Source organism: Populus nigra, chromosome 13, assembly GCF_951802175.1.
Source record: "Populus nigra chromosome 13, ddPopNigr1.1, whole genome shotgun sequence".
In the NCBI taxonomy this organism is placed as follows: domain Eukaryota; kingdom Viridiplantae; phylum Streptophyta; class Magnoliopsida; order Malpighiales; family Salicaceae; genus Populus; species Populus nigra.
In genome coordinates, this window is record NC_084864.1 from 2,311,392 (window position 1) to 2,335,559 (window position 24,168).

The window sequence follows — 24,168 nt, forward strand, 5'->3', positions numbered from 1 at the left end:
CTTGCGCATGGTGGAAAAGTCTAGCCATGAAAGAAATTAAAGGTGGCGGACCAATGTTTCAATCAGTAACATGACATTGTTGATGTCACAAAGCACTGAAATATAAAATAAATGACCAGAGGTTGCATCAGAGTGAATCTTACATGTGTCAAGCTTTAAATGAGTAGGAGACATGAGATGGGATAAGATCATATGTTCATAGTTAAGACTAGTTAGGTTAGGTGACTCGCGATATATTTTTTCTTAGAATAAAAATATTAAAAGAAGATAAATATGTTTTAAAAAATAAAAAATATATAATATACAGGTAATTGGCTCTAATGAGTTTAATAAACTAGATTAATTTAATATTATCATTGCAAAATATTATATCAATAACAAATAAAACAGGAAAAAAATAATGATTCAATGCAAAAAATAAACAATTGCTAATGTTATAAACTTGGATTGAAGGGTGAAACTAAAAACAATAAAACTTTCATAAGAGATTTAAGAAAAAAAATAAAAAGAAAAATCATAATAATAAGCATCAAATCTTAAACATCAAAACATAATAAAAAATAAATAAATATACAAAATTATCCAACATGTTTTTTTACACTAAAACAAACTCCTAGATATAAATTGAAAAACTAACTTGGTTAACACCTGGTCTTGAATGGAGTTTCGAGTTGAAATTTCAAGGTTAACACCGGATCTTGGATGGAGTTTTGAGTTGAAATTCTAGCCACTTGAAATTGTTTCATACACCTAAAAAAACTATTTTTTTAAAAAATTATGTATTATCACAAAGAAAACAAAGAAAGAAAACCTTTTTTCCTCTCAAAGTCTTGTCTAATTGTTTGGGATTGTGGTGGGAAGAAATAACGTTGTGTTCAGGAGAGTTGAATAACTGGCCTTAAGTAGTAGACATGAAAATATCCGATCTCAATTTTGATATCAAACCATATAAAAACCTGCTATATAACAACTTCAATCCCAACATCCCTAGCTTTGGTCTGGCTTAAAGCTAGTGATGTTGGGATTTAAAATTTTATATGAGTATTAAAATTTTTATTTTAAATAATTTAAAATAGCAACTTCTTCACCAATTAAAAATGATAAAAAAAATATTTTTTATACTCATCATAAGAAAAAAAAACTTATGGCCAAGAAGATAATATAATTAAATTAAGATATATTTAGTTATTAAATCATTTATCCAAATATATTTAAGAATAAAATAAATAATTAACCAATCATACTAGATCACACTAGATCGATGGAGTAAATAAATTCTCATGCAAGGACGCGTGTACTACAGTACTGTTAAGGACTCGCCCATCTAAGGACTACATGAGTTTTCTGAAAGGCCAAAACTATATCACCACATGCAGATAAAATCTTAGAGGAGTGTGGAGATGATGAATTATTCATCAGAATTGGTTACGTGTTTGTTCTTCTTTTTCATTGTCTTCCTTGCAGGCCATGGAGCAAGCTCGAATTGCACAGGATCATGTGGAAACCGTGGCCCTGACATCCGATTTCCTTTCCGGATCAAGGAAAAACAACCAGACCACTGTGGTTATTCTGGGTTTGATCTATCCTGCTCAGAGGACAACAGCACAGTGCTTAAGCTGCCAACTGGATTGAGTCTCCACATCGAAGGAATTGACTATAGATATCGACTTATTTATGCAAGGGATCCTCAAGGTTGCTTTCTAAGGCAACGTTTTAACTTCAGTTTAGGGGCTTCTCACTTCCAAATTAAGAAGGATCGGTTGTATGATTGGACCTTGTTCAATTGTTCACTTTCTAGTGAGAAAAGTTCTGGGCTCGTGTATAAAATCCCATGTCTGAGTACTTTTAACCATGAAGTTTATGCCTTTGACTCAAGTATTCGCATCAGTTACTCTGGTTTCTTATCTTGTACCAAGATGTACAACATTTATGGAATTCCATATAGTATGATGCAGGAAGAAAATTACGTTACTATGTCTTGGTCCAATCCACCTTGTGGATCTTCTGAAACTGAATGCTACCTTCCGCACACTAAAGGTATGCTTTTCTATCTTTCTTCCTTTTTTCAAATTAATAATTGGCATTTGAATATGTAAATAAAAAAACACTAGAAACTCTTCTCGTTTTTGTTGCTTAATTTCATGATTTTACCAATTGCCTAAAAGGGAGAAGCTAATTAAAAAGTATTCAATCCCTTACAGATGTGCGGCGAAAGCTACTGATTACTGGTTAGTAGTCTGCTCAAATCTCCACCTCAATTTTACACTTGGTTCAATACATTACTTCCCAAAAAAAAAAACAAAAAAGAGAGTTTCCTGACTCAGAAAGTTGATATGCAGGTGTGATTTTAGGATTACTCCTTTTTGCTATGGTGATTACAGCACTCTACCGCGCCTATAGCAACGATAAAACACAGAGAGAATATCAAGCCAGGGTTGAAATGTTTTTGGATGATTACAGATCACTGAATCCCACTAGGTACTCCTATGCTGATCTCAAGAGGATCACAAATCAATTCGGTGATGAATTGGGCCAAGGAGCTTATGGAACCGTGTTCAAAGGAAAGCTGACCAATGAAATTGCTGTAGCTGTGAAGCTCCTTAATAATTCCATAGGAAAAGGGGAGGAATTCATCAATGAAGTGGGAACAATGGCAAGGATCCACCATGTCAATGTTGTTCGCTTGATCGGTTTCTGTGCTGATGGATTTAGACGAGCTCTAGTTTATGAGTACTTGCCTAATGATTCTTTACAGAAGTTCATAACCTCAGCAGACTCAAGGAACCATTTCCTTGGCTGGGAAAGGTTGAATCGTGTTGCTCTAGGCATAGCCAAGGGGATTCAATATCTTCACCAGGGGTGTGATCAAAGAATCCTCCATTTTGATATCAAACCACAGAATATCCTGCTTGACAATGAATTCAATCCCAAAATCGCCGATTTTGGGATGGCTAAGTTGTGTTCCAAGGATAAAAGTGCTATTTCCATGACGACTGCTAGGGGGACTGTTGGCTACATTGCCCCAGAAGTGTTCTCGAGGAACTTCGGGAGTGTTTCCTATAAATCAGATGTTTACAGCTTTGGCATGTTAGTGTTGGAAATGGTTGGAGGAAGGAAGAACGTCGATGATACAGCAGAAAATGGCGACCAGATATACTTCCCGGAATGGATTTATAATCTCTTAGAAAAGGAAGAAGACCTGCGGTTTCATATCGATGGAGAAGAAGATGCTAAAATTGCAAAGAAACTAGCAATTGTGGGGCTATGGTGCATTCAGTGGAACCCAGCAGAGCGTCCTTCCATGAAAACTGTTGTCCAAATGCTTGAAGGGGAAGGAGAAAACTTAACAAAGCCTCCTGATCCTTTTAGCTCCTCTGTCCCTAAGAGAACAAGTGCAGGCCACATGCCAGCGAGACGCCTTCACCAAGAGTTGGCAGCCATCTCAGAAATAGAGTGATCAGAAATTTACTCTTTTCAGTAATAACATATTAGTGAGCAATAATGAAGGAAATTGTTGTGAGTTAGGTTCATGGATTATGTGTAAGGTTATTGGTTTAGTAATAGCTTTTCTTCTTCTTCTTCTTTTCTGTCAATTCACCTTCTAAGTTTTTAATTACTAATGCAGTGTCAATTCACAGATTGAGATGTATCAAATCAACAAATTAAACTGTATAAATAATTTTGCAAATCCAACCCTTTATTCATCATATTTAGGCAATGCAGCCTAACCTACTTCAATTGCAAAGAAAATCAATGTATCTTATAAGTTATTTTATTTATTTATTTATTTATTTATTATAAATATATAGATTTGATATGTATGTCAGACCCAACAGACTTGGACTTGACAATACACATTGACTTGGCAGTCATTTTTTATAGATGAGATTTTTTTAATGTATCTTGAAGGTTTATCATTGTTACTAAATACATTTTATTTTCATCATTAAAAACATATAATGCAAATATAACTTATCTATCTATAAAAAAATTTAATAAAAAAAATTAAAATAAATTACAATAATTCCTTTGAGATATTATGAAATTTAAAAACCCATCCAAAAGATTAATTACTATTTAAAAATAGTTAAACTAACAGATTAAAAAAAAGATATAATTGAAAACTGAATTAAAGAAACAAAATAAGAAAAAAATAAATGAAAAGGTGTGTTGTTATGCTTTGCGTTGGAAATTTCTTTTCTTTAATATAATTTAAACAAATTATAAATAAATAAGAAATTAATCTAAAACCATTCTTGATTTTTCTATTTAAAGATAAAAAATTATTAATAATAAAAATTAATTCTTTAATTTTTTAACCGTGAAAAGAAGTTGATTATCGAGCATTGTACATAGAATTCCTAGAGAGATCATGTGCTTTCATCCTCCTTCTTCTTCTTCTTCTTCTTTTCTGTCAATTCACCTTCTAAGTTCTTAATTACTAATGCAGTGTCAATTCACAGTTTGAGATGTATCAAATCAACAAATTAAACTGTGTAAATAATTTTGCAAATCCAACCCTTTATTCATCATATTTAGGCAATCCAGCCTAACCTACTTCAATTGTGAAGAAAATCAATGTAACGGATGATTTATTTTATTTATTTATTTATTTATTGTAAATGTATGGATCTGGTATGTATGTTAAATTCAATATACTTAGACTTAGCAAAATACATTGACTTGGCAGTCATTTTTTTAGATGAGTTTTTTATTTTATGTATCTTGAAGGTTTATTATTGTTATCAAGTACATTTTATTTTCATCATTAAAAACATATAATGTAATTTATCTATAAAATAAATTAATAAAGAAAAAGATTAAAAAAAATTACAATAATCCCTTCGAGATATTATGAAATTTAAAAACCCATCCAAATGATTAATTACTATTTAAAAATAGTTAAACTAACGGATGAAAAAAAAAGATATAATTGAAAACTAAATTAAAGAAACAAAATAAGAAAAAATAAATGAAAAGGTGTGTTGTTATGCTTTGTGTTGGAAATTTGTTTTCTTTAATATAATTTAAACAAATTATAAATAAATAAGAAATTAATCTAAAACAATTCTTGATTTTTCTACTTAAAGAGTAAAAAATTATTAATAATAAAAATGAATTCTTTAATCTTTTAATCGTGAAAAGAAGTTGACTATCGAGCATTGTACATAGAATTCCTAGAGAGATCATGTGCTTTCATCCTCCTTCTGCCATCTCTTCCCTATAATATGTACATCTTTCTTGACAGGCACACCGTGATAGATTGCTACAAGGCACAAGCTTCTCGACAAGAAGAAATAATAAACCCTACAAATATTCTTCATCATTGACCTGAGGGCGCCTTTGCTCTGAAAGAAACTAAGGAAATATAAAATAATTGACCTGAGGGCTCTTTCAGTATAAAATATCAAAGGAAAGAGATGCTTTGTTGTCTTGCTCGAGAACCAATGAACAGATCAAAAGAAAGAGCTCAAACTTTTGTCGTTGCTTTAAATGAGTATGTGCAGGGATATGATGATATCACTGCAGCAGGCCGAACCAATTTTTTTAAAAAAATTAAATAAATTAAATAAAAAAAAGGTGTGTTGTTATCCTAGGTGTTGGAAATTTATTTTTCAATAAATTAATCTCAAATAACCCTTGAATCCTTGGTTTTTCTAGATTTGATTCTTAATTTATGGTGGCTAATAAAAAATTAATAATGGTAAGAATTGATTCTTTTTACTTCTTCAACTTTTTAACTTTTAAAATTCACTATAAAAACAAAAGGTAAAAGAAGAGTTTCAACTTGGATTTTTTATATTTTACATACTCTTTCTAACCTCATGTTTTCTTCTAATTTTAAGCTTTGATTTTCCTCTCAAATCTAATGTTTAGATTCATCTTGTTGTGAGATATTTGAGTTTCATATTCTTTGATTCAAATACCTTTTTTAGAAGTGCATACTACAAATATACTAATTGCACAAGTGATGAGCAATAAACCTTTAAGATAAAGAATTTATTATTAATTAAAGCAAAAAATTAATTATTTTAAAGTGCTTCAACAACTAAATATTATCGTAATTAATTACCTTTCTGACTACATAGATGTTGTAGGCATTCTTCAAGTAATGTTGGTTTTGGTATTGCTATATACTTGTTTGTTTTTACGTTTCAAAAGTATTCTTGAAAAAAATTAAATTTTTTTTATTTTTTATTTGCTTCAAAATAATTTTTTGATGATTTCATATCGTTTTAATATGCTAATATAAAAAATAATTTTTTTTAAAAAAAATATTATTTTAATATCTTTTCAAACTAAAATTATTTTAAAAAACAACCATTACTCCATGATTGGTTGAGTACTTAATAGTTGCATGCTGAAAACATCTGCAAGAAAGGGCAAACCGTGGATCTACCGGCTGGCTGGCTCAAGCTATATGGCTCGCAAAGGTATATTTTATATTCCTATGACTATCAAGCATTGTACATGGAATTCCTATACAGATCATGTGCGCAAAATCTGGCCATGATTTTGGCCTTTATAAATATGATAATTTATGTTGATGAGGGCTTTAGACTGTGAATCTGATCGGCTTGATCAAATCAACCGAGCTTTAGCACGCATCAAAGTTAGATTAGCTTTCATTAAAAATTAAACAAAGTAAACATACGGAGAAATGAGTCCTAAATTAATCAACGATTTCGAGATTGGCTGTAGGCTTAGGCCATAGACTCTGTTATTTGCTACAAATTAATCAACGATTGCTTTGTGCTAAATTTTGCAGGCTGGCGGGAGCATGCATACTCGTTGTTTACTCACTGTAACCTGCGGGGCTTGCATGGCTCACCCGAAGTTCATTGTCTCTGCAAAGACAACTCTGATAAAAAAACAGAAGAGAAGAGAAAGCGAAATCAATCTTTAGAATGAAGATATAGTTACCAAGAAACAGTAACAGGTTGGATTGATGGCAGCAGAAAGAGTAGCTTGAAGGTAATCAAAATGGCCATAATAAGCAGGACAGTGCAAGCAAGTTCTTCCATTAAGCGAATCAAACCTGAAAATCTCTAGTAAAAATTAATTAGATAACATCTAATATCCTTTAAGCTTGAGCCTCCTGTGTCTGTCAACTCCAATACAACAGCACGTGGACATCAACTAACTGAGAGATGCCAGTTTTTGAAGTGTTTAGGCAGTGTTTATTGCGCTTTCTTCAACACTGACTGCAAGTAGTTCACCTGGAGCTTCAATTCTCAGCTGTAAATGTCTTCATACCTGCAATCTATCCATGAAGTTTCCACCGCACTTCCATCCTCATTTGAAGTGCCTGAGCAATTTAAAAGCTTATATATTGAACATGACACCTCTGAGTTAACAAAAAGCTTCTGAATTATTACTTCAATAAAATCCCACCATAAAGCACATAGAGATTAAGTCAATAATCATTCATTAATTGGATGGTGATTTCCATCACTGCAGATTCCCCTGCTATCTTGAATGACTGCAGACTCTTTGAAATGGTCAACACCACTTTGAATCTCGTCATTTGCAAAAAAGAGAACCGTGTAACAACACCCTATTATTAGAATATAAATGAGAAAAACCAATTATGAAGAGAGTTTATTCATCTGATTTTTTATAATTTAGAATCACCTTCTTGTATGCTTTCAATGTCGATATAGGGCTGTTGACTCTTTCCTAGCCCTTCTTTCTACTTGAAGTAAACATAAAATCACAATCTAGTTTTTCTAGCCTTGGTAAGATTACCATAGTTTGATCTAACAATCTTGAAGTGAAAATGCCTGTAAATAGCTCTTCAAGCAGTACAAAGTCAGTCCAGCAGAAGGTATCAGCCTCATCGAACTCTTTGGCATTGCCTTTATGCTTATATAGTCAAAGAAAAGATTGCAAAACCTTATCGTCTCTAAGAAGGTTGATAATTATGCAGACCTCTTCAAGAATGCAAAGGAATAGTGTACAAAGGAGAGGATTGGGGAGGCTCACCAGCACAGCAAAAAGGAGCTAAGGATAAAAGCAGTCGGGTCAGCCAAAAAACAACAGGAAACTCGAAGAAAAAACATAGGTGTGGAAAAAAAGGAAGCATAGGCTAAGCAAGCAACCAAACATTCGTGTGCATGGTTCATGAAAATGAAAACCAACCAGGACAGTTCCGCAGTTGACATTCAAAGGTGCCATCACAGCCCTCGTCCCCGAGTAAATGACTATAAACACCAAAGAAAAATGCAAACAATGACTGTTTTCAACCAAGGGCACAGCAGGATAAAGAGTCCTACCTGCAAAAGATTTTGCCTCGCATCTCTTTTCGACCCATCTCTTATAAATCGATAAAGCAGGGCACAACAGTAGGGAGAAATTATGAGAGCAACTATCAAAATCCATAAACCAATCATAAATGCAAGTAAAACCAACAAAAACACAAACTGCAATCAAGGACAAAGAAAAATAGCAAACTTGAAAGGGGCTGACAAAGGCCACAGCAGGCCCTCCTTAACTAAACTACTAAAAACTAAAGCCACTAACAGAGCAAAGCACAAACAACAAAGGCACAGGTCAAGCAAGGCTAGAGAGAAAAAAAAGTTGGAAAACAAAACAAAAACCTGAGCAATCAGAGATAGTAAAAGCTGAAAAAGGAAACCTGCAACACACCATGACTGTTATAGCAGCCCCTCTCTAAAATAAGGCAGTAAACTTACCACTAATTCTGCAAAAGACACTGGCGAAATTATCATCCGGTGGACCAACCAAAACAAAACCTGAGAAATAAGAACAAATGCACAGCATTGAGAACCGACCAAGTAGAAAGGTAAAAGAAAGGCAAAAGGTTTAAATACCCTACAACAGCCCCCAAAAAATAAGACAATATCCAAGAAAGAGAGAAAGAACGTCACCCCTGAAAAAACGACCCTCTCCCCTCACAAACATCCAATTAGCTCCAGCAGGAAGTGACATATTAAGAGAAACCAGACATTTTTTCATGTTTGTTGGATTACTATATATGTCACAAGAATTTAGCATTCACGCATTGCAGGATCTCATTGCCTAAGCTTTTTGGTTTATGTCTTCCGAAAGGAAACGATGTGATGAGTAGAGCTGGGGAGCTATGGACAGCATGGAGTGCGATACAAAACCATGTTATCATTCTTGATGATTTGTGTGATGATTTTCATCCAGAGAAGGGAATATCTCGTAGAACAAATGTCATAGATTGAAGGTGCTGCTCCCTGCTTGTATATCTTAGAAAGCCCTTTTGAAATACCTTCAGGGCTAGGTACTGTTGGTGTCTTTTGCAAACTCAGAGAGATCGTGATACACAAATGTCATAGATTGAAGGTGCTGCTCCCTGCTTGGTTGTTGTCTAGACTCCGATTGGAAGTGATTGGAGTCGAAGAATGTGATGGAATGGGGGAGACAGTGGGAACAGATGAAGAGGGGAGAACCCATCAGAGGATATTTTCTTGCTTGGATACAACATTGAGGGTTTTGGTATTGAAGAAATTACCAAATTTGAATAGCATTTATTCTGGAAATCTTCTATGCAATTCTCTCGAAGAAATTACTGTGGGTAATTGCCCACAGCTAACGAGGATCCCGATCACTATTTCCCATTCTCTTAAGAAAATTGTAGTAGATCCTGAAAGTTTGTTGAACACAGTGGAGAATTTTGGAAGACCTTGCCTCTTACCCACAAGAAGACGCATAGAACAGTTAGAAGCAGAGCGCTCTGGTGAAATGCCATGACCGGTAAGCAAGCTTCATTTTCTCCTCTCTACTTTTCGTTTTTTTTTTTTTTTTTTGAGAGAGAAGATTTCTGCATCAAATTCATCCATCCGTTTCAATATTCATTTCACAGCACCCATTATGGTAATGGTTTCCAATCCTGTTTGGTTGTGATTGTTTCCTCGTGGCTTCTGCGAGGTATGGCAATGTGCAAATGGTGACGCTAGATCGATTGTCAAGAAAGCATTGTTGGTGGAAGAAAATGAAATTAAGCCCCTCTGTTCAGAATCCCTATGAGAGTAAATAAATCGCTATTTTCTATCTCCGAAGCTACTTGTAGTGGAGGATTATTAGAGAGACTTGCCTTGTATTTGTGGTCTCCGAAGCTACTTGTAGTGGCTACCTATAAATAGAGACTCGTCTTTTCATGCATCAACTTGTTTATAATCCCTGTGATAGTCTCTTGTTAATTTGGAGCCAAAATATTACTCTGCTGGAGACAAATACGATAATTAATATGAAGAACATGTAACAGTTATCATGGATGCCATCATGTTATCTACCATGATGGCATCTGAAGGCTATTTTCGACTTGTAAGGTCAAAGCATAATGTATACCATGAAACAAAGTTTTATACTTCTAAGTCTGGTCCCATTAAATCCAGAACTAATGCAAAAAAAAAAAAAAGGAGATACAAATCTAGCATGAAAAAATCACATCTTTCTAGTATTTCAAATAGTTCCATAATCGTTGCTCGAAGCAAGAAGACAAACAGATACTTCATATCACTTTTTCACACATCAGCAAAATCTGTTCATAATTAAGGATTAAAATCCCAGCTTAAAATCAAGCAGCATTAGTCATTTTGAACCCCAAAATATCTTGGTCACAAGCAATTCTCAGGTAATTAAATGCTATGAATTTACAAATCCTTCATGATTCATGACACTTTTTTTCCAAATCCCTAATACCAAGTATATATAAGCAATTCCTACGCAATCTTAATCAAGCTCATTCAATTTACCTACTCCAAACTTCCTCCATTGGTCCATGACAAACTAATCTTGCATAAAAATGCAACCACTAAAAAAAATGGCAATCCCAAGCATCCAAGCATAACATACCAAAACCCATCTAAAATTTTAAAATTTAACACCACCAAAACAATCTTACAGAAACCAAACAATCAAAACCCCACAAAAATATAAATACCCATCAAAGAAATAAGCTTTATAATCCAAAAATCAAAGAAAAGTGGTAAAGCTAGATGAAACCTTTTGATAAGATAACCACAAGGCTTGTAAAGCTTCTGCTTTGCATCAGAAAGTATATGAAGATGACAAAAACTTGTCAAAGCCATAGCCTTTAACTTACACCCAACAAACAAACACCTATGATTACTCTTCAAATCACTAACATTAGTGTTATTTTCACCAATAACTTCAATATTAGCCCCACTCTCTTCATTCTCCCTCTCTAGAACGCCAATCCCACCACCCTGTTTCTGCTGTTCTTGTTTTTGAAGGGTGTTTTGATGGTCTTCTTTAAAAGGGCTGGCACCATATTCCCAATAGTACTCTCTGTACTGAATCTTGAGTTCTTCCATTAATGCCCAGTAATGATCTTTGAAGCATTTTGAGAGTTGTTTTAGCTTGTAAGACCTTCTTTTGAGGAGTTCTTGGCGCGTGATGTGGGAGGCGCGTGACAAAACCTGGTCTTTGAGGGTGGGAGATAGTGGTGATGGATTAGTGGTTGGGTTAGGGTTTTGAGTGATGTTAGGTTGTGGGGTTGTTGTGGTGGTGGTGTTGGGGTTAGAGTGGTGGTTCTTGGGTGGCTTAGAGGAGGAGGGTAGGTGTTTCTTGGTGGCTGCAGTCATGGCTACCTAAAAGGAGAGTTCAGAGAGCGGGCAGAGGAGAGAGGACGGAGGAGAGAGGGATTTGTTTTCTTGTATTTCACTTTGACTGACTATTCACAGAATGTCTGAATAGAAAATTGACAATCACAGACGACGTGTAGCTTACAATTGGATGACGGTTACTCAGCTTTCCAGAAAAGTGCAGAGCCCAAGTGCTGATTAATTTTAGCGAAACTCAAATTAGAGTAGAGATTATTAGAGAAATAGCTGAAACATCAAACAGAAGGAAATCTAACCTCATGACATAATGTGGGTCCACAACTAGTCATTGCCTAAAACAGATGGGTCTTTAATTGTAGCACAAACATATTTTTTTTATTTTGATTATTGAACTTTTAATTTTTACAATTTTATCCTTTAGAGTTATATTATCATGGTATCGTTTGTTTGTATTTCTTTTGATTTGCATTATCCCCTGCATGCTTGGTTTTAAGGATATTCAAATTTAAGTCTAGTTTTGGTTTTGTAAGTTTGGAATTTAATTGTGGTTCAAAATAAAAAACAAAAACTAGATTTAACGAAGAACAAAAACAAATACACTATTCAGATTTGGCATGGAAAATTTTAGTTTGGTCTTTAAAGTTTCAAAATTTTTGTTATTTGATCCCTATTATTTTAGGAGACTATCATCAGCCACCGCCTACCCCCACGCCTTCACTAAAGCACCCCTCGCCGGATCCGCTTCCTGGAAGACCAACAACATGTCCATATGACATCCATGAACGACAGAAGTCCATTTTACTTTTTTTCACTGTCATCTGCTTCTCTGACTGTCTGAATCTATCCTTATCCACAACCACGCAAGCCGTTAAGCTCTATCACTCGTCTCCAACACACTTACTCTTCCCCGTCCATCTTCTTTTTTCTGATTTAATCAAACCATTGGATAACATCTTGCTGCTTCTGCTGTTCAGGTAATTAAGTTTGATTAATTTTAGCTCTTTTTTCTTACCATTTCTTTTCCAACTCATGTAGTTTGATTCTTCTAAGCAAAAAGAAACATACTGGTTATTAAATTACTGATATGACCAGTTGTAGAATTATTGGGAAAGTAGAAAGAGAAGAACACTTTGATCTTTGGAGTGGTTTAACTAGACTTTGGTTTAGACAGTGAAACACCTGTAATCAATTTTTCTTTTTATCATAAACTTAGCTTCTTCTTCTTTTACAATTAGTTTAAGTTCCATTTTAATTCAATATTCTGAAAGTTCTTTGTTATGTCTGTAGGTAGGGACACAGAAGAAAAAATGGCTGGAGGAAGTGATCCATTTCAGAGTTATTTTGAGAAAGTGGATGGTGGTTTATTGAAGTGCATTTTTTTGTGAGAAGACATTGGCTGGAAGTACTTCCACTACAAGGATGAAATATCATCTGGCAAGAGTTGAAAGGGTTGGTGTTAAAATTTGTGAAAAAGTAACTCCAGATGTTCAACGAGCAGCGTTTGATAAGCTTCCTGACAGAATGCGTGAGAGCATGCCAAGTTCAAGCAATAATATAATAGTTACTGCAGATTCAGATCCTGCGCAAGATTTAGAAAAATTAATTATACTTTGTAACCTTATAATACGTACATCTTTCATACCGTGATTGATTGTTACAAGGCACAAGCTTCTCGACAAGAAGGAATAACCAAGAACCCTACAAATATTCTTCATCATTGACCTGAGGGCGCATGCGGGAAAAGTCTTGCTGTAAAAAAATTTAAGAGTGGTGGACCAATGCTTCAATAAGGAAAAAGATTCTTTGTTTCGTGGCTCGAGAACCAATGACAAAAAAGAAGAAGAAAAGAGCTCATATTTTTGTCGTTGAAGCACAGGTTGCTGCGGAGTGTGTCTTACCTCTTAAAATTTTTATTGAAATTAAAAAACATTTTAATAAAAAAATTAAAAATGAAAAAAAGAAGAATTGAAATGAAAAAAAAAACATATAACAAATTATAATTAAAATATTAAATTGAAAACAAATAAAATTTTTATATAAAGAATAAAAATAAAATCAAAAATCAAAAAAATAACAACTAAAACTGAAATATCAAAAACAAAGGGAACAATACGACAATCTGACAACTATATATCATCACACGCCACACCATAAATAATAGAATCTGATGTCACTTTCAAAGACATGTTGGAAGGTCAAGTTTGGTGCCCACCAGAAAATGTTGCACACCTCATTCAAATAGCGCGGACCTCACCAACTTATTTGCACGTGATGAAGATATGCCATCAACTTTCTTTGATTAAAAAACTAAAAATTCAATGTAAAAATATATAAATATCCCTCATTATCATGATAATTACAAAAAAAAACTCAGCATAAAAGGAAAAAAATACCCCGAATGCATGCTTTATTTTTTTATCTTTTTCTAAGATGAAATATGTATTTTTACGAAAAAGGGAACAGCCAAACTTTATGGACCTGAGGGAGCATCAGCTATGAAAGAAATTAAAGGAAAAAAAAATTTAAAGGAAGTGGACCACGGAAAAGAACAGAAAAGAAAAGGCATATATTTTTATCGTTGAACCACATGTTGCGTCGGAGTGTGTCTGACCACCGAGAAACTTTATTGAAAGCGATTAACCAAGAACCCTACAATTCTTCATCATTAACTTGAGCGCGCACGGGGGGATTGTCTTCGTCATGAAAGAAACTAGTAAGAGTGTGGACCAATGTTTCAATCAGTAACTTCATTCTTAATGTCTCAAAACACTCAAATATAAAATAATTGACCAATGTGTCAAGCCTTAAATGAGTATGTGACATGGGATGGCATAGCATGATATGTTCAATGTTATTCAATGATGTTGACAAACGAATAAAGCAAGTGAAAAAAAAAAACAATGATTCAATTTAAAAGAGAAATGTTTGTCAATATTATGAAACTATATCTTTATAATATTTTCAAAACAATAAATTTTTTATAAAAGATTAAAAAAAATCATAAAAATAAGCATCAAATCTTAAACATCATCAAAACATAATAATAAAAAAATAAATATACAAAATTATTCAACTTGTTTTTTACACTAAAAAAAACTCCTAGATATAAATCAAAAAAACTTATACAAGCATCTAATTAAAAAAATAAATAATCATTATGTAAAGTAATGAAAAAATATTCATTAACAATAAACAAAAATGAAATTGAAAAAATCAAGCAAAAAACAAAGATCAAGATATCTAACATCGCAATATGGGTAATTTACATGATTATGTTTGATAAATTGCTCTATCAAAATAAATTTGTAATAGAAAAATACAAAAAATTTACAATAAAAACTGACACACACATAAAAATTAATAATGGAGTGTAGAGCCTGACATTCGATAAGGCACCTTTGAACCTCTAACAAACAACACATCTTTTTACAAAGCTAGATATCTAACCCGGTAGCTTAAGCCAATAATAATATACGAACACCAAGGCCAATGTCTTGTATTATACAAAGTGTCCCTTGTAATGAAATCCATAGATGTTATGTTCATGTAAGGAGCAATATGGGATACAAAGTTGCAAACCACGAAATAGATAGTCATGTATAAGTACTATTGCACCCGACATCGTGATGATCTTTAAAATTTTCTTTTAAAAAAAGAACAGATGTCTGATATCTTGTTTTTAGAGAGGAAATGTCTTGTTTAAGGAGTTGTCACCTAGTAATATGGTTACTAAGAACCCTAACTGGCTAACAAAGATTCTATGGTACGAGACTAGTTACGTGAAAGGAAAAATACTATCACCTCTTAAGTGTCCTACCTGAGACAGACTACAATGCTGGTTTTGTCTTAAATTGCTAAGAGTTTATCTTTATTTCATTTTTATGGTCTTCCTATAATATTCTCAACTCTATCGTCAATGAATATTCACTTATGAATATTTATAACTCTAGTATTAGTAAATATTACGTAACCTAAATAATATGGTATTCCTACCCCTTGTGCCAATGAATAAATCCATAAAATTTGGATTAAGAAAACTATATTATTTTATTCATTTATATTTTTTTCTTAAAAGGAAGGGTGGACATATATTGCATATCAAATTCGTATTTTTCAAGTAAAAATCCACAAATCAAATGTACAACAAATTCAAAAAGAAAAAGTGTGAGGAACCCCTAAATAAATGAATGAAGATCTCCAAATTTTTCTTGAATTTTCTAATATCTAAAAGGAGCTTGTTTGACTAGATATCAAAACAAAAAGGAATAAAAAAAGAGAGGCATAAAGGTGTGTTTTACCAAATATATTTTTAGCCCAAAAAAGATTGGGCCGGCTAGGCCCAACCCCGTTTTAAACCCTTTCTTTTTTAAGGTTTTCTTCATTTTAACATTCAAAGTTTATTTATATAATTAATTTTGATAAGAGTTGGTAATCAACAAAGAAAATATGGTAGATTCGCGAACATAAGGTTGGGTCAAGCTAGTGAAAAACCATCGATTTTCCCCCATGTGTGTGAGGCAACGCCAATGCTATATGTACATTACCTTTTTGTCTTTTTTGATAATTTATTCTATTCCACATGCAAGCCATTTAAAAAATATGCCCCTCTGGCAATCTAGTGATTTTTTTCCTTGTTAATTGATTTATTCAATTTGTCTAGAAAAATTATAACCTGAAATCATCACAATCTAATAAAAAAATAAACCCAAGATTAATTTTTTTTAAAAATAACATAGCATTATCATTATAAAAAAATCAAAATTAAAAAAAATAAAAGAATAAGGTCAGGCCAAGCCTAGAGCTTGGGCTATGCCTAAAAGGCCCGCACAACCTATTCTCGACCTAAAACACATAGAAATTATCCTAATAACATTTTTAAATCAATCCTTAACCTCTAAAAGCATAAAAAATCGGTCAAAAATTCAAAATCAATTTAGAAATCAATTTTTTTCTAATCCCATATTTGGTTTTTTAGGCACTTCTAAGAAAAAAAAACATTCAAGTTAAACTTTCTTCATCATATAAAACTATTTGGAACAAAAATCTAATGTTTTGGTAGTTGGAATCGAAGAAATAATATTTTTCTCTCTCTAAAAAGGATTCCAGCCATCCTTTTTCTTAACTCTCACCCATTAATAATTAAAAAATAATGAAAATAAAGTTTATGATCAAAATAAAATTATTAAAAATACAAAGAATGAATTATCTTATAATAAAAAAATATAAGGGACACAAATATACTTCACAAATAAATTTGACCTCGTTTCCTATCATCCTTCTTTTATACTTCAGTTTTTTAGTTTTAAATTCAATCCTTTGCTAAAAAAAATAATTTAATTACGTTTTAATTTAAGTTTAATGACGTTAAAAATCAAATTTTAAATTTTAAAAATTATCACTATTATGATTCATAGGAAAGGAAAAAAATAAAAATCTATATATTATAAATAATATAAATAATTAATTTTCTCAAAATTAATTAATTTTTTTACTTTTTTGAAACCACTATCCAAAACCACCAAACAAACAGGTAGTCTCCCTCTCAGTTGTCTCTCATCCTCTCTCTTTTTTCTTCCTGCTACGAAGACACAAGCCTCTCCATTTGTGAAGATACCGCTCTCCAGGTCAGCTCTGCCCCTCTCTCGGTCAACTCTGCCCCTGCTCCCTTTTCTTCTCTCGGCCTACTGCTTTCTCTTCTGCTGTTTTGTGGTGGATCGTGCTCTTTCTCATCGTTTGCAAAGTTGGCGTGCTGTCCACCACACGAGGAGACTATCATCAGCCACCGCCTACCCCCACGCCTTCACTAGAGCACCCCTCGCCGGATCCGCTTCCTGGAAGACCAACAACATGTCCATTGACATCCATGAACGACAGAAGTCCACTTAACTTTTTTTCACTGTCATCTGCTTCTCAGACTGTAATCTATCCTTATCCACAACCACGCAAGCCGTTAAGCTCTATCACTCGTCTCCAACACACTTACTCTTCCCCGTCCATCTTCTTTCTTCTGATTTAATCAAATCATTGGATAACATCTTGCTGCTTCTGCTGCTCAGGTAATTAAGTTTGATTAATTTTAGCTCTAATTTCATACCATTTCTTTTCCAACTCATGTAGTTTGATTTTTCTAAGCAAAAGGAAACATACTGGTTATTAAATTACTGATATGACCAGTTATAGAATTATTGGGAAAGTAAAAAGAAAAGAACACTTTGATCTTCGAATCACATTTATGTAGTTTGATTCTTCTAAGCAAAAAGAAACATACTGGTTATTAAAATTACTGATATGACCAGTTGTAGACTTATTGGGAAAGTAAAAAGAAAAGAACACTTTGATCTTCGAACTATATTTATTAAACCCGGACCAGGCAGGTTGATTTAGTGACTGGATTGATCCAGATTTATTAAAAAACAGATAGGTAAAACAACCAGTAAAATCCAGTCAGGTTGATCTGGTGGCTGGATTGATCCAGATTTATTAAAAAACAGATAGGTAAAACAACCAGTAAAATTTAATTGACCCGGGTCGGTCCATGATCCAGTTAATTCAAATGATAATTTTTTTTTAAATGTGGTTTTTTTTATATTTTTTTAGTTATTTATAATACTTTTTTAAATTCATTATATAAATATTAGAAAAATATTTTATTTCTGCAACATTAAATTTGAAACTTTTTACTATATATACTTCATATCTACAAGAAAACAGTTATGTTTTTTTAATATGAAATAAAAAACTTTTTGATTTAAATATTTTAACTTTAAAAAATAATATAATATTTTTTGAATGTGGTATTTATAATTTTTTAATATATATATTTCATGTTCACAAAAATAATATAATATTTTTTGAATGTGGTATTTATAATTTTTTAATATATATATTTCATGTTCACAAAAATAATATAATATTTTTTCATCGTGAAATTTAAAACTTTTTAGTAAATATACTTTATATTCAAAAGAAAAAAATTATGTTTTTTTAATGTGGAATAATTTTTTTTTAAAATATTATTTTAAACTTTATTATTTACAACATGTATAGTCTATATTTATATGGATTTGTTTTTTAATTTTTCCATATAAAATATTAAAACTTTTAATATTTTTTAATTTTTTCGGGTTGACTCGTAAAACCCGGGACCCGGCCTCTTGGCCGGGTCAATCCCAAGTGGGGTTTGATAACTATGCTTTGGAGTGGTTTAACTTGACTTCGGTTCAGACAGTGAAACACTTGTAATCAATTTTTTTTTATGTTAAACTTAGCTGCTGCTTTTTTTCAATTAGTTTAAGTTCCATTTTAATTCAATATTCTGAAAGTTCTTTGTTATGTCTGTAGGTAGGGACACAGAAGAAAAAATGGTTGGAGGAAGCGATCCATTTCGGGATTATTTTGAGAAAATGGATGATGGTTTATGGAAGTGCAAATTTTGTGAGAAGAAATTGGCTAAAGATACTAAAGCTACAAGGATGAAATGTCATCTGGCAAGAGTTGGACGTGGTGGTGTTAAAATTTGTGAAAACGTAACTCCAGATGTTCAACGAGCAGCGTTTGATAAGCTTCCTGACAGAATGCGTGGGAGTATGCCAAGTTCAAGCAATAATATAATAGTTAGTGCAGATTCAGATCCTGCGCAAGATTTAGAAATGCAACAACAGGGACAACCTCTTGTGGATGAATTTCCATTGATGGATAGCTTGACTGGGGAAGAGATTTGGCTTGCTGAGGAGACCATGGTTCCTAGCATGCTTATGCCTGATGCACCTGAGACTGGATTGGGAATAGAGCCAGCAGATCAACCATTTGAAATGGATATGAATAACATCCCATATTCATTGATGAGAAATGTTGAGTTAAGCAGTGGTATAGAGAGTCGGGAATTGATCCAGGCTGTTACCGAGAGAGGAAGCTGTTCTAAAATGCCTGTCGATAAGAGTGTGCCAAGTTCAAGCAATAACGAGGGAATTAATGCAGCTTCAACTGCTTTGTGGGGCTTAGAAATGGAACAAGAGGAACAACCTGTTTTGGATGAACGAGGACGGAAGGGTTTTCTGATTGGGGGGGAGACTGAGCTTGTCGAGGAACCTAGAGCTCCTGTCGTTCTTATGCCAGATGAACCTGGGACTAGACAAAGAACAGAGCAAGCACATCTGTTTCGTGAAAAGTGGTCCATGTACTCATCATTGTGGGATGCTATTGAGAGTCCAAAATTGATGCAGTCTGCTGTTGAGAGACGACCCTTTTCTAAAAGGCCTGTACAAAAGAAACGTAGGACTGGAAGATATGTATTGCCAAGAAGATATGTATTGCCGACAACAAAGCTAGTGGGCCAAGCTGTGGAAAAAAACATGAATGATGTCTGGTCGTCGTTGTTGGATGATGAGGTCTCATGCATTGGCATTTGTGGGATGGGGGGGGTGGGAAAGACAGCTTTGGCTGCACATATCCATAATCAGCTTCACGAGAAACTAGGCATGTTTCATCCTGTTCGTTGGATTACTATGTCACAAGATTTTAGCATTCATGCATTGCAGGGTCGCATTGCTGAGGTTTTGGATTTAAAACCTTTGGATGAAAATGATGCGATGGTGAGAACTGGGGAGCTATTGACACAGTTGAATGTGAAAAAAAAAGGTTTTTTAATTCTTGATAATTTGTGGGGTCATTTTCTTCCTGATGAAGTGGGAATACCTCTTAGAACAGACGGGTGGAAGTTGATTCTCACAACGAGATCACTGGAGATATGTCGAAAAATGGATTGCCAAAGGATAATCAAAGTGGAGCCTCTTTCTAAGGGTGAGGCTTGGGATCTGTTCATATACAGATTAGGGCGTGGTGGTGCACTTTATCCTGAGATCGCAGAGTCTATTGTGAAGGAGTGTGATGGTTTGCCCCTTGGAATCATGACAATGGCTCGAAGCATGAAGGGAGTGGCTTTTGAATATCGTTGGAGAGATGCATTGCTAAAACTGAAAAGATTAGAAGTTGGACCAGGTGAGATGGAAGCCAATGTATTTCGAGTATTGAAATTTAGCTATGCTCAGTTGAACGATTCAGCCCTACAAGAGTGCTTCTTACATATCACACTATTTCCAAAAGGCAAGATCATCTTGAGAGAGGACTTGATAGAGTATTTGATTGACGAGGGTATAGTCAAAGAAATGGGGAGTAGGGATGCACATTTTGATGGGGGCCATACCATGCTTGATCAACTTGAAGATGCCAGCTTATTAGAAGGTTCCAGGGACGATGAAGATTACAGATATGTCAAGATGCATGATTTGATTTGGGATATGGCTTGGAAAATATTGAACGAAAGTGGGGGAGCTATGGTTCAAGCAGGTGCACAACTAACAGAATTACCCGGTGTAAGATCGTGGAGAGAGGAACTGTTAAGAGTTTCACTCATGGAAAATAGAATCGAGAATATTCTTCCAGACTTTTCACCAATGTGCCCCCGTCTCTCAACATTATTGTTATGCAGAAACTATAAATTGAATTCGGTTGAGGATTCTTTTTTCCAGCTCCTCATCGGACTCAAGGTTCTTGATCTTTCCGACACAGATATAGAGAAGTTGCCAGATTCTATTTGTCATCTGTCGAGTCTCACTGCATTGTTGCTGGGATGGTGTGCAAAGCTGAGTTATGTACCATCATTAGCAAAGCTTAAGGCATTGGAGAAGTTGGATCTCAGTTACACTGGACTTGAAGATTTGCCCGAGGGAATGGAAAGGCTGAAGGACCTCAGGTATCTTAATCTTGATGGAAGCGGGGTGCGTGTTTTACGGTCGGGTATTTTACCCAAACTCTCAAAATTACAGTTCCTCAAGCTTCATCAGAAACCTGAAGTTGTTCTCTCAGTTAGAGGAGATGAAGTTTCCAGATTATATGATTTGGAAACTTTGGAATGCAACTTCCGTCATCTAGACGATTTCGGATTTTTCCAATCTGGACGGAGATTTTCAATAATTGCTTGCAAGGTTACTGTAGGACGACCTTGTTTCTCTTCACTCGAAGATCTAAATTATACAAGATCGAAGTCAGGGTTAGTTAAAGAGGCTTGGTTTTATGACCTCATGATTGACAATGCAGTTTGTCTGTTCCCGCGCTTCATTACAAAAGTAGTTTTTGTGAGTTGTCAAAACATGAGGCGCGTATGTCCATCATGTGAAATTGATGGGATTCGAGGGCTTGAGATTCTACACCTTGATGGTTTGATAATCTTAGAAGACCTTTTTGGAACATGGTTAATGCCGCCTGCTCGTGATACTCCCATGGCTGATCTTTTTGTCTCTTGGTATCTCAGAGAGATCGTGATACATAAATGTCATAGGATGAAGGTGCTGCTCCCTCCTTGGTTATTGTCTGAACTCCGATTGGAAGTGATTGTAGTCGAAGATTGTTACAACATGCAGGAGATAATGGGAAGTGGTGAAGATTTTGTACATGGAATGGTGCGTTATTCTGGTATTCGACTGAGGGTTTTGGTATTGAAGAAATTGCCGAATTTGAAAAGCATTTATTCTGGTAGACTTCAATGCAATTCTCTTGAAGAAATTACTGTGGGTGATTGCCCGCAGCTAACGAGGATCCCGTTCACTATTTTCCGTTCTCTTAAGAAAATTGAAGTAGATCCTGAAAGTTTGTTGAACACAGTTGAGAATGTTTTATGATTTCTAGCCATTTGCTAGTATTCCGGGGATGAAATTAGGATTAAAACAAATGTTTTCATAGTCAAACCGTTGTCGGCTAACAAGTGCGCTGTAACTTCTCGTGGCTTTAATTGATTTGCTCCAAGGCAGAGAAGAACAAGTGTTACTTCCCTAGTGTTGGATCCAAGCACAATGTTTTAAGAATCATTTGCTACAGTATCCATACTTTTTATTAGCGCATCAAATGGAACTTGACTGGCTAAAAAGTTGGAAAAATGCTAGCAATTATTTATTTATTTATTTTTAGTGGAGGGTCATTAATAATGTTGTTTATGACAACTTTCAAGGGAAGCAATATCACCCGAAATTGAATTTTATAAATTGCAGAATTATTAAAAATTTACACGGTCATTATTTTTAGAGTTTATAAAATTAATTAGTCGATATGCGCACAAGCTAACTCGAACAACTATATTAATAAAAAAAAATCACCTCAACTATACCTATATACATAACTTGATGTTCAAATAATTATCGTAATGAAACTAGTAAGTGTGTATATATAATCTAAAATAAATTAAAAGTTTTTTATTTGGTGTGTCGATCCATGAGTAACTCTTGGATCAACTATTATATAGAATTTTAACTTTACGTAAACAGTAAGTATATTAATAAAGTTTTTCTTTCATAACCCTAACATATAAATACCTTGTTTTTTTTCCCCTACTCTTCTTAATCAAGAATTAATATACTATCCAGCTATAAAGGTATATATGCACAGCCGCTACTTGCTTCCAATGTCTTTTTACCTTTATATATATTGTGGTTTTAGAACAATGGTCCATCGTAATTAAATTCTTGAAATTCTCTTCATAGATTCAATAAAAAAAACAAAAAACTTAGAGAAATTGTTGCCAGATGCATTTATGTTTACCTACAAGTCTGAAAACTCAAATGATAGAATACAAATTAATGAAGACAATAAAACTAAAAAACAAAGACTGTAAGATTAGAGGTACACTTTTTCAACAAAATATTGCTAAAAGATTGTTGTTGGGAGATCAAAGGATTAGGCATCACTTATTGTTTTATTTCACTTTCATATGATTGATTTCATTTAATTTTTTATTAAGACAAATTTACTGTTCTCTATACAATGAACTAATTTATTATTATTTTATGATGTTAAACTTGGATATGTTTTCTTCGATTACTTAATATCTTGTAATTGACGTGTTTTAATTTTAAACAAATAAAAATAATTAATTTTTTTTAAAAATACTTTTAAAACACAAAAATAAACAAGTCCTAGAAGTGTTTGTTTTCGTGATTTCATTTGTTTTTCAAGACTTTTAAAATATTTCTAAAATTAGTTTTTATTTAAAAAAGCATCTCAGTTGTATTATTTAAGTATTTATCAATTATTTTGATTTACTAATATTAAAAATAAAATTAAAAAATATTGTTTGATTTATTTTCAATTAAAATTATTTAAAAAAGTATCTATAATGCATACCAAACACAAATTAAGAAATGGACTAAGAAATGAACCCGAGGCTAGACAAAGAACAAAGCAAGCACATCAGTCATTTAGTGAGAGAGGATGCTCCTCTAGAAAGGCCTGTACACAAGTGTTCTTGGACTAGAAGATACGTATTGCTGGCAGTGAAGCTAGTGGGCCAAGCGTTTGAAAGAAATATGAAGATGATGAAGTTTAAAAATTCAAGAATATAAAATAAAAAGGTATTTGATGTCAGGGATAGTGGTTTATTAATATGTTAAAATATTTGGATTTTTTTTAATCTAAAGTATTTTAAATTCACCAAGAAGATCTTGGATACCTGCAATAAAATAATTTTAATTGGGAGGTTTAAAGATCTTCCGATGATAAAGTTAGTATCTTTTGATAGAAATAAAATACAAGAATATTCTAAAAA

The 24,168-nt window shown here is 33.5% G+C and overlaps 2 protein-coding genes and 1 long non-coding RNA gene across 5 annotated transcripts; 2 read left to right on the forward strand and 1 right to left on the reverse strand.

Moving 5' to 3' along the window:
• The first annotated feature begins 1,234 nt into the window (after positions 1 to 1,234).
• LOC133671319 (rust resistance kinase Lr10-like) lies at positions 1,235 to 3,580 on the forward strand. Its single transcript, XM_062092039.1, has 3 exons — positions 1,235 to 2,037; positions 2,202 to 2,228; positions 2,340 to 3,580. Exons 1-3 carry the CDS (start codon positions 1,401 to 1,403, stop codon positions 3,455 to 3,457), a joined length of 1,782 nt encoding a protein of 593 aa, XP_061948023.1. The 5' UTR covers positions 1,235 to 1,400; the 3' UTR covers positions 3,458 to 3,580.
• Positions 3,581 to 6,494: 2,914 nt separating this feature from the next.
• On the reverse strand, positions 6,495 to 11,809 carry LOC133670476 (uncharacterized). 3 transcript variants are annotated; one of them, XR_009834095.1, is made up of 4 exons: positions 10,996 to 11,807; positions 8,697 to 8,756; positions 6,925 to 8,004; positions 6,495 to 6,848 (listed from the first exon to the last, which is right to left on the reverse strand). It is a non-coding gene; the product is annotated as an uncharacterized LOC133670476 (long non-coding RNA). The 3 variants fall into 3 exon arrangements; XR_009834093.1 differs by having other exon boundaries at positions 6,925 to 8,756; positions 10,996 to 11,809; XR_009834094.1 differs by lacking the exon at positions 10,996 to 11,807 and adding an exon at positions 8,892 to 10,078 and having other exon boundaries at positions 6,925 to 8,756.
• A 5,294-nt stretch (positions 11,810 to 17,103) lies between these two features.
• Positions 17,104 to 22,438, forward strand: LOC133670740 (putative disease resistance protein At4g10780). Its single transcript, XM_062091331.1, has 2 exons — positions 17,104 to 17,632; positions 18,918 to 22,438. The coding sequence occupies exon 2, from the start codon at positions 18,938 to 18,940 to the stop codon at positions 22,250 to 22,252; it is 3,315 nt and encodes a 1,104-aa protein (XP_061947315.1). The 5' UTR covers positions 17,104 to 17,632; positions 18,918 to 18,937; the 3' UTR covers positions 22,253 to 22,438.
• Positions 22,439 to 24,168: the final 1,730 nt, after the last annotated feature.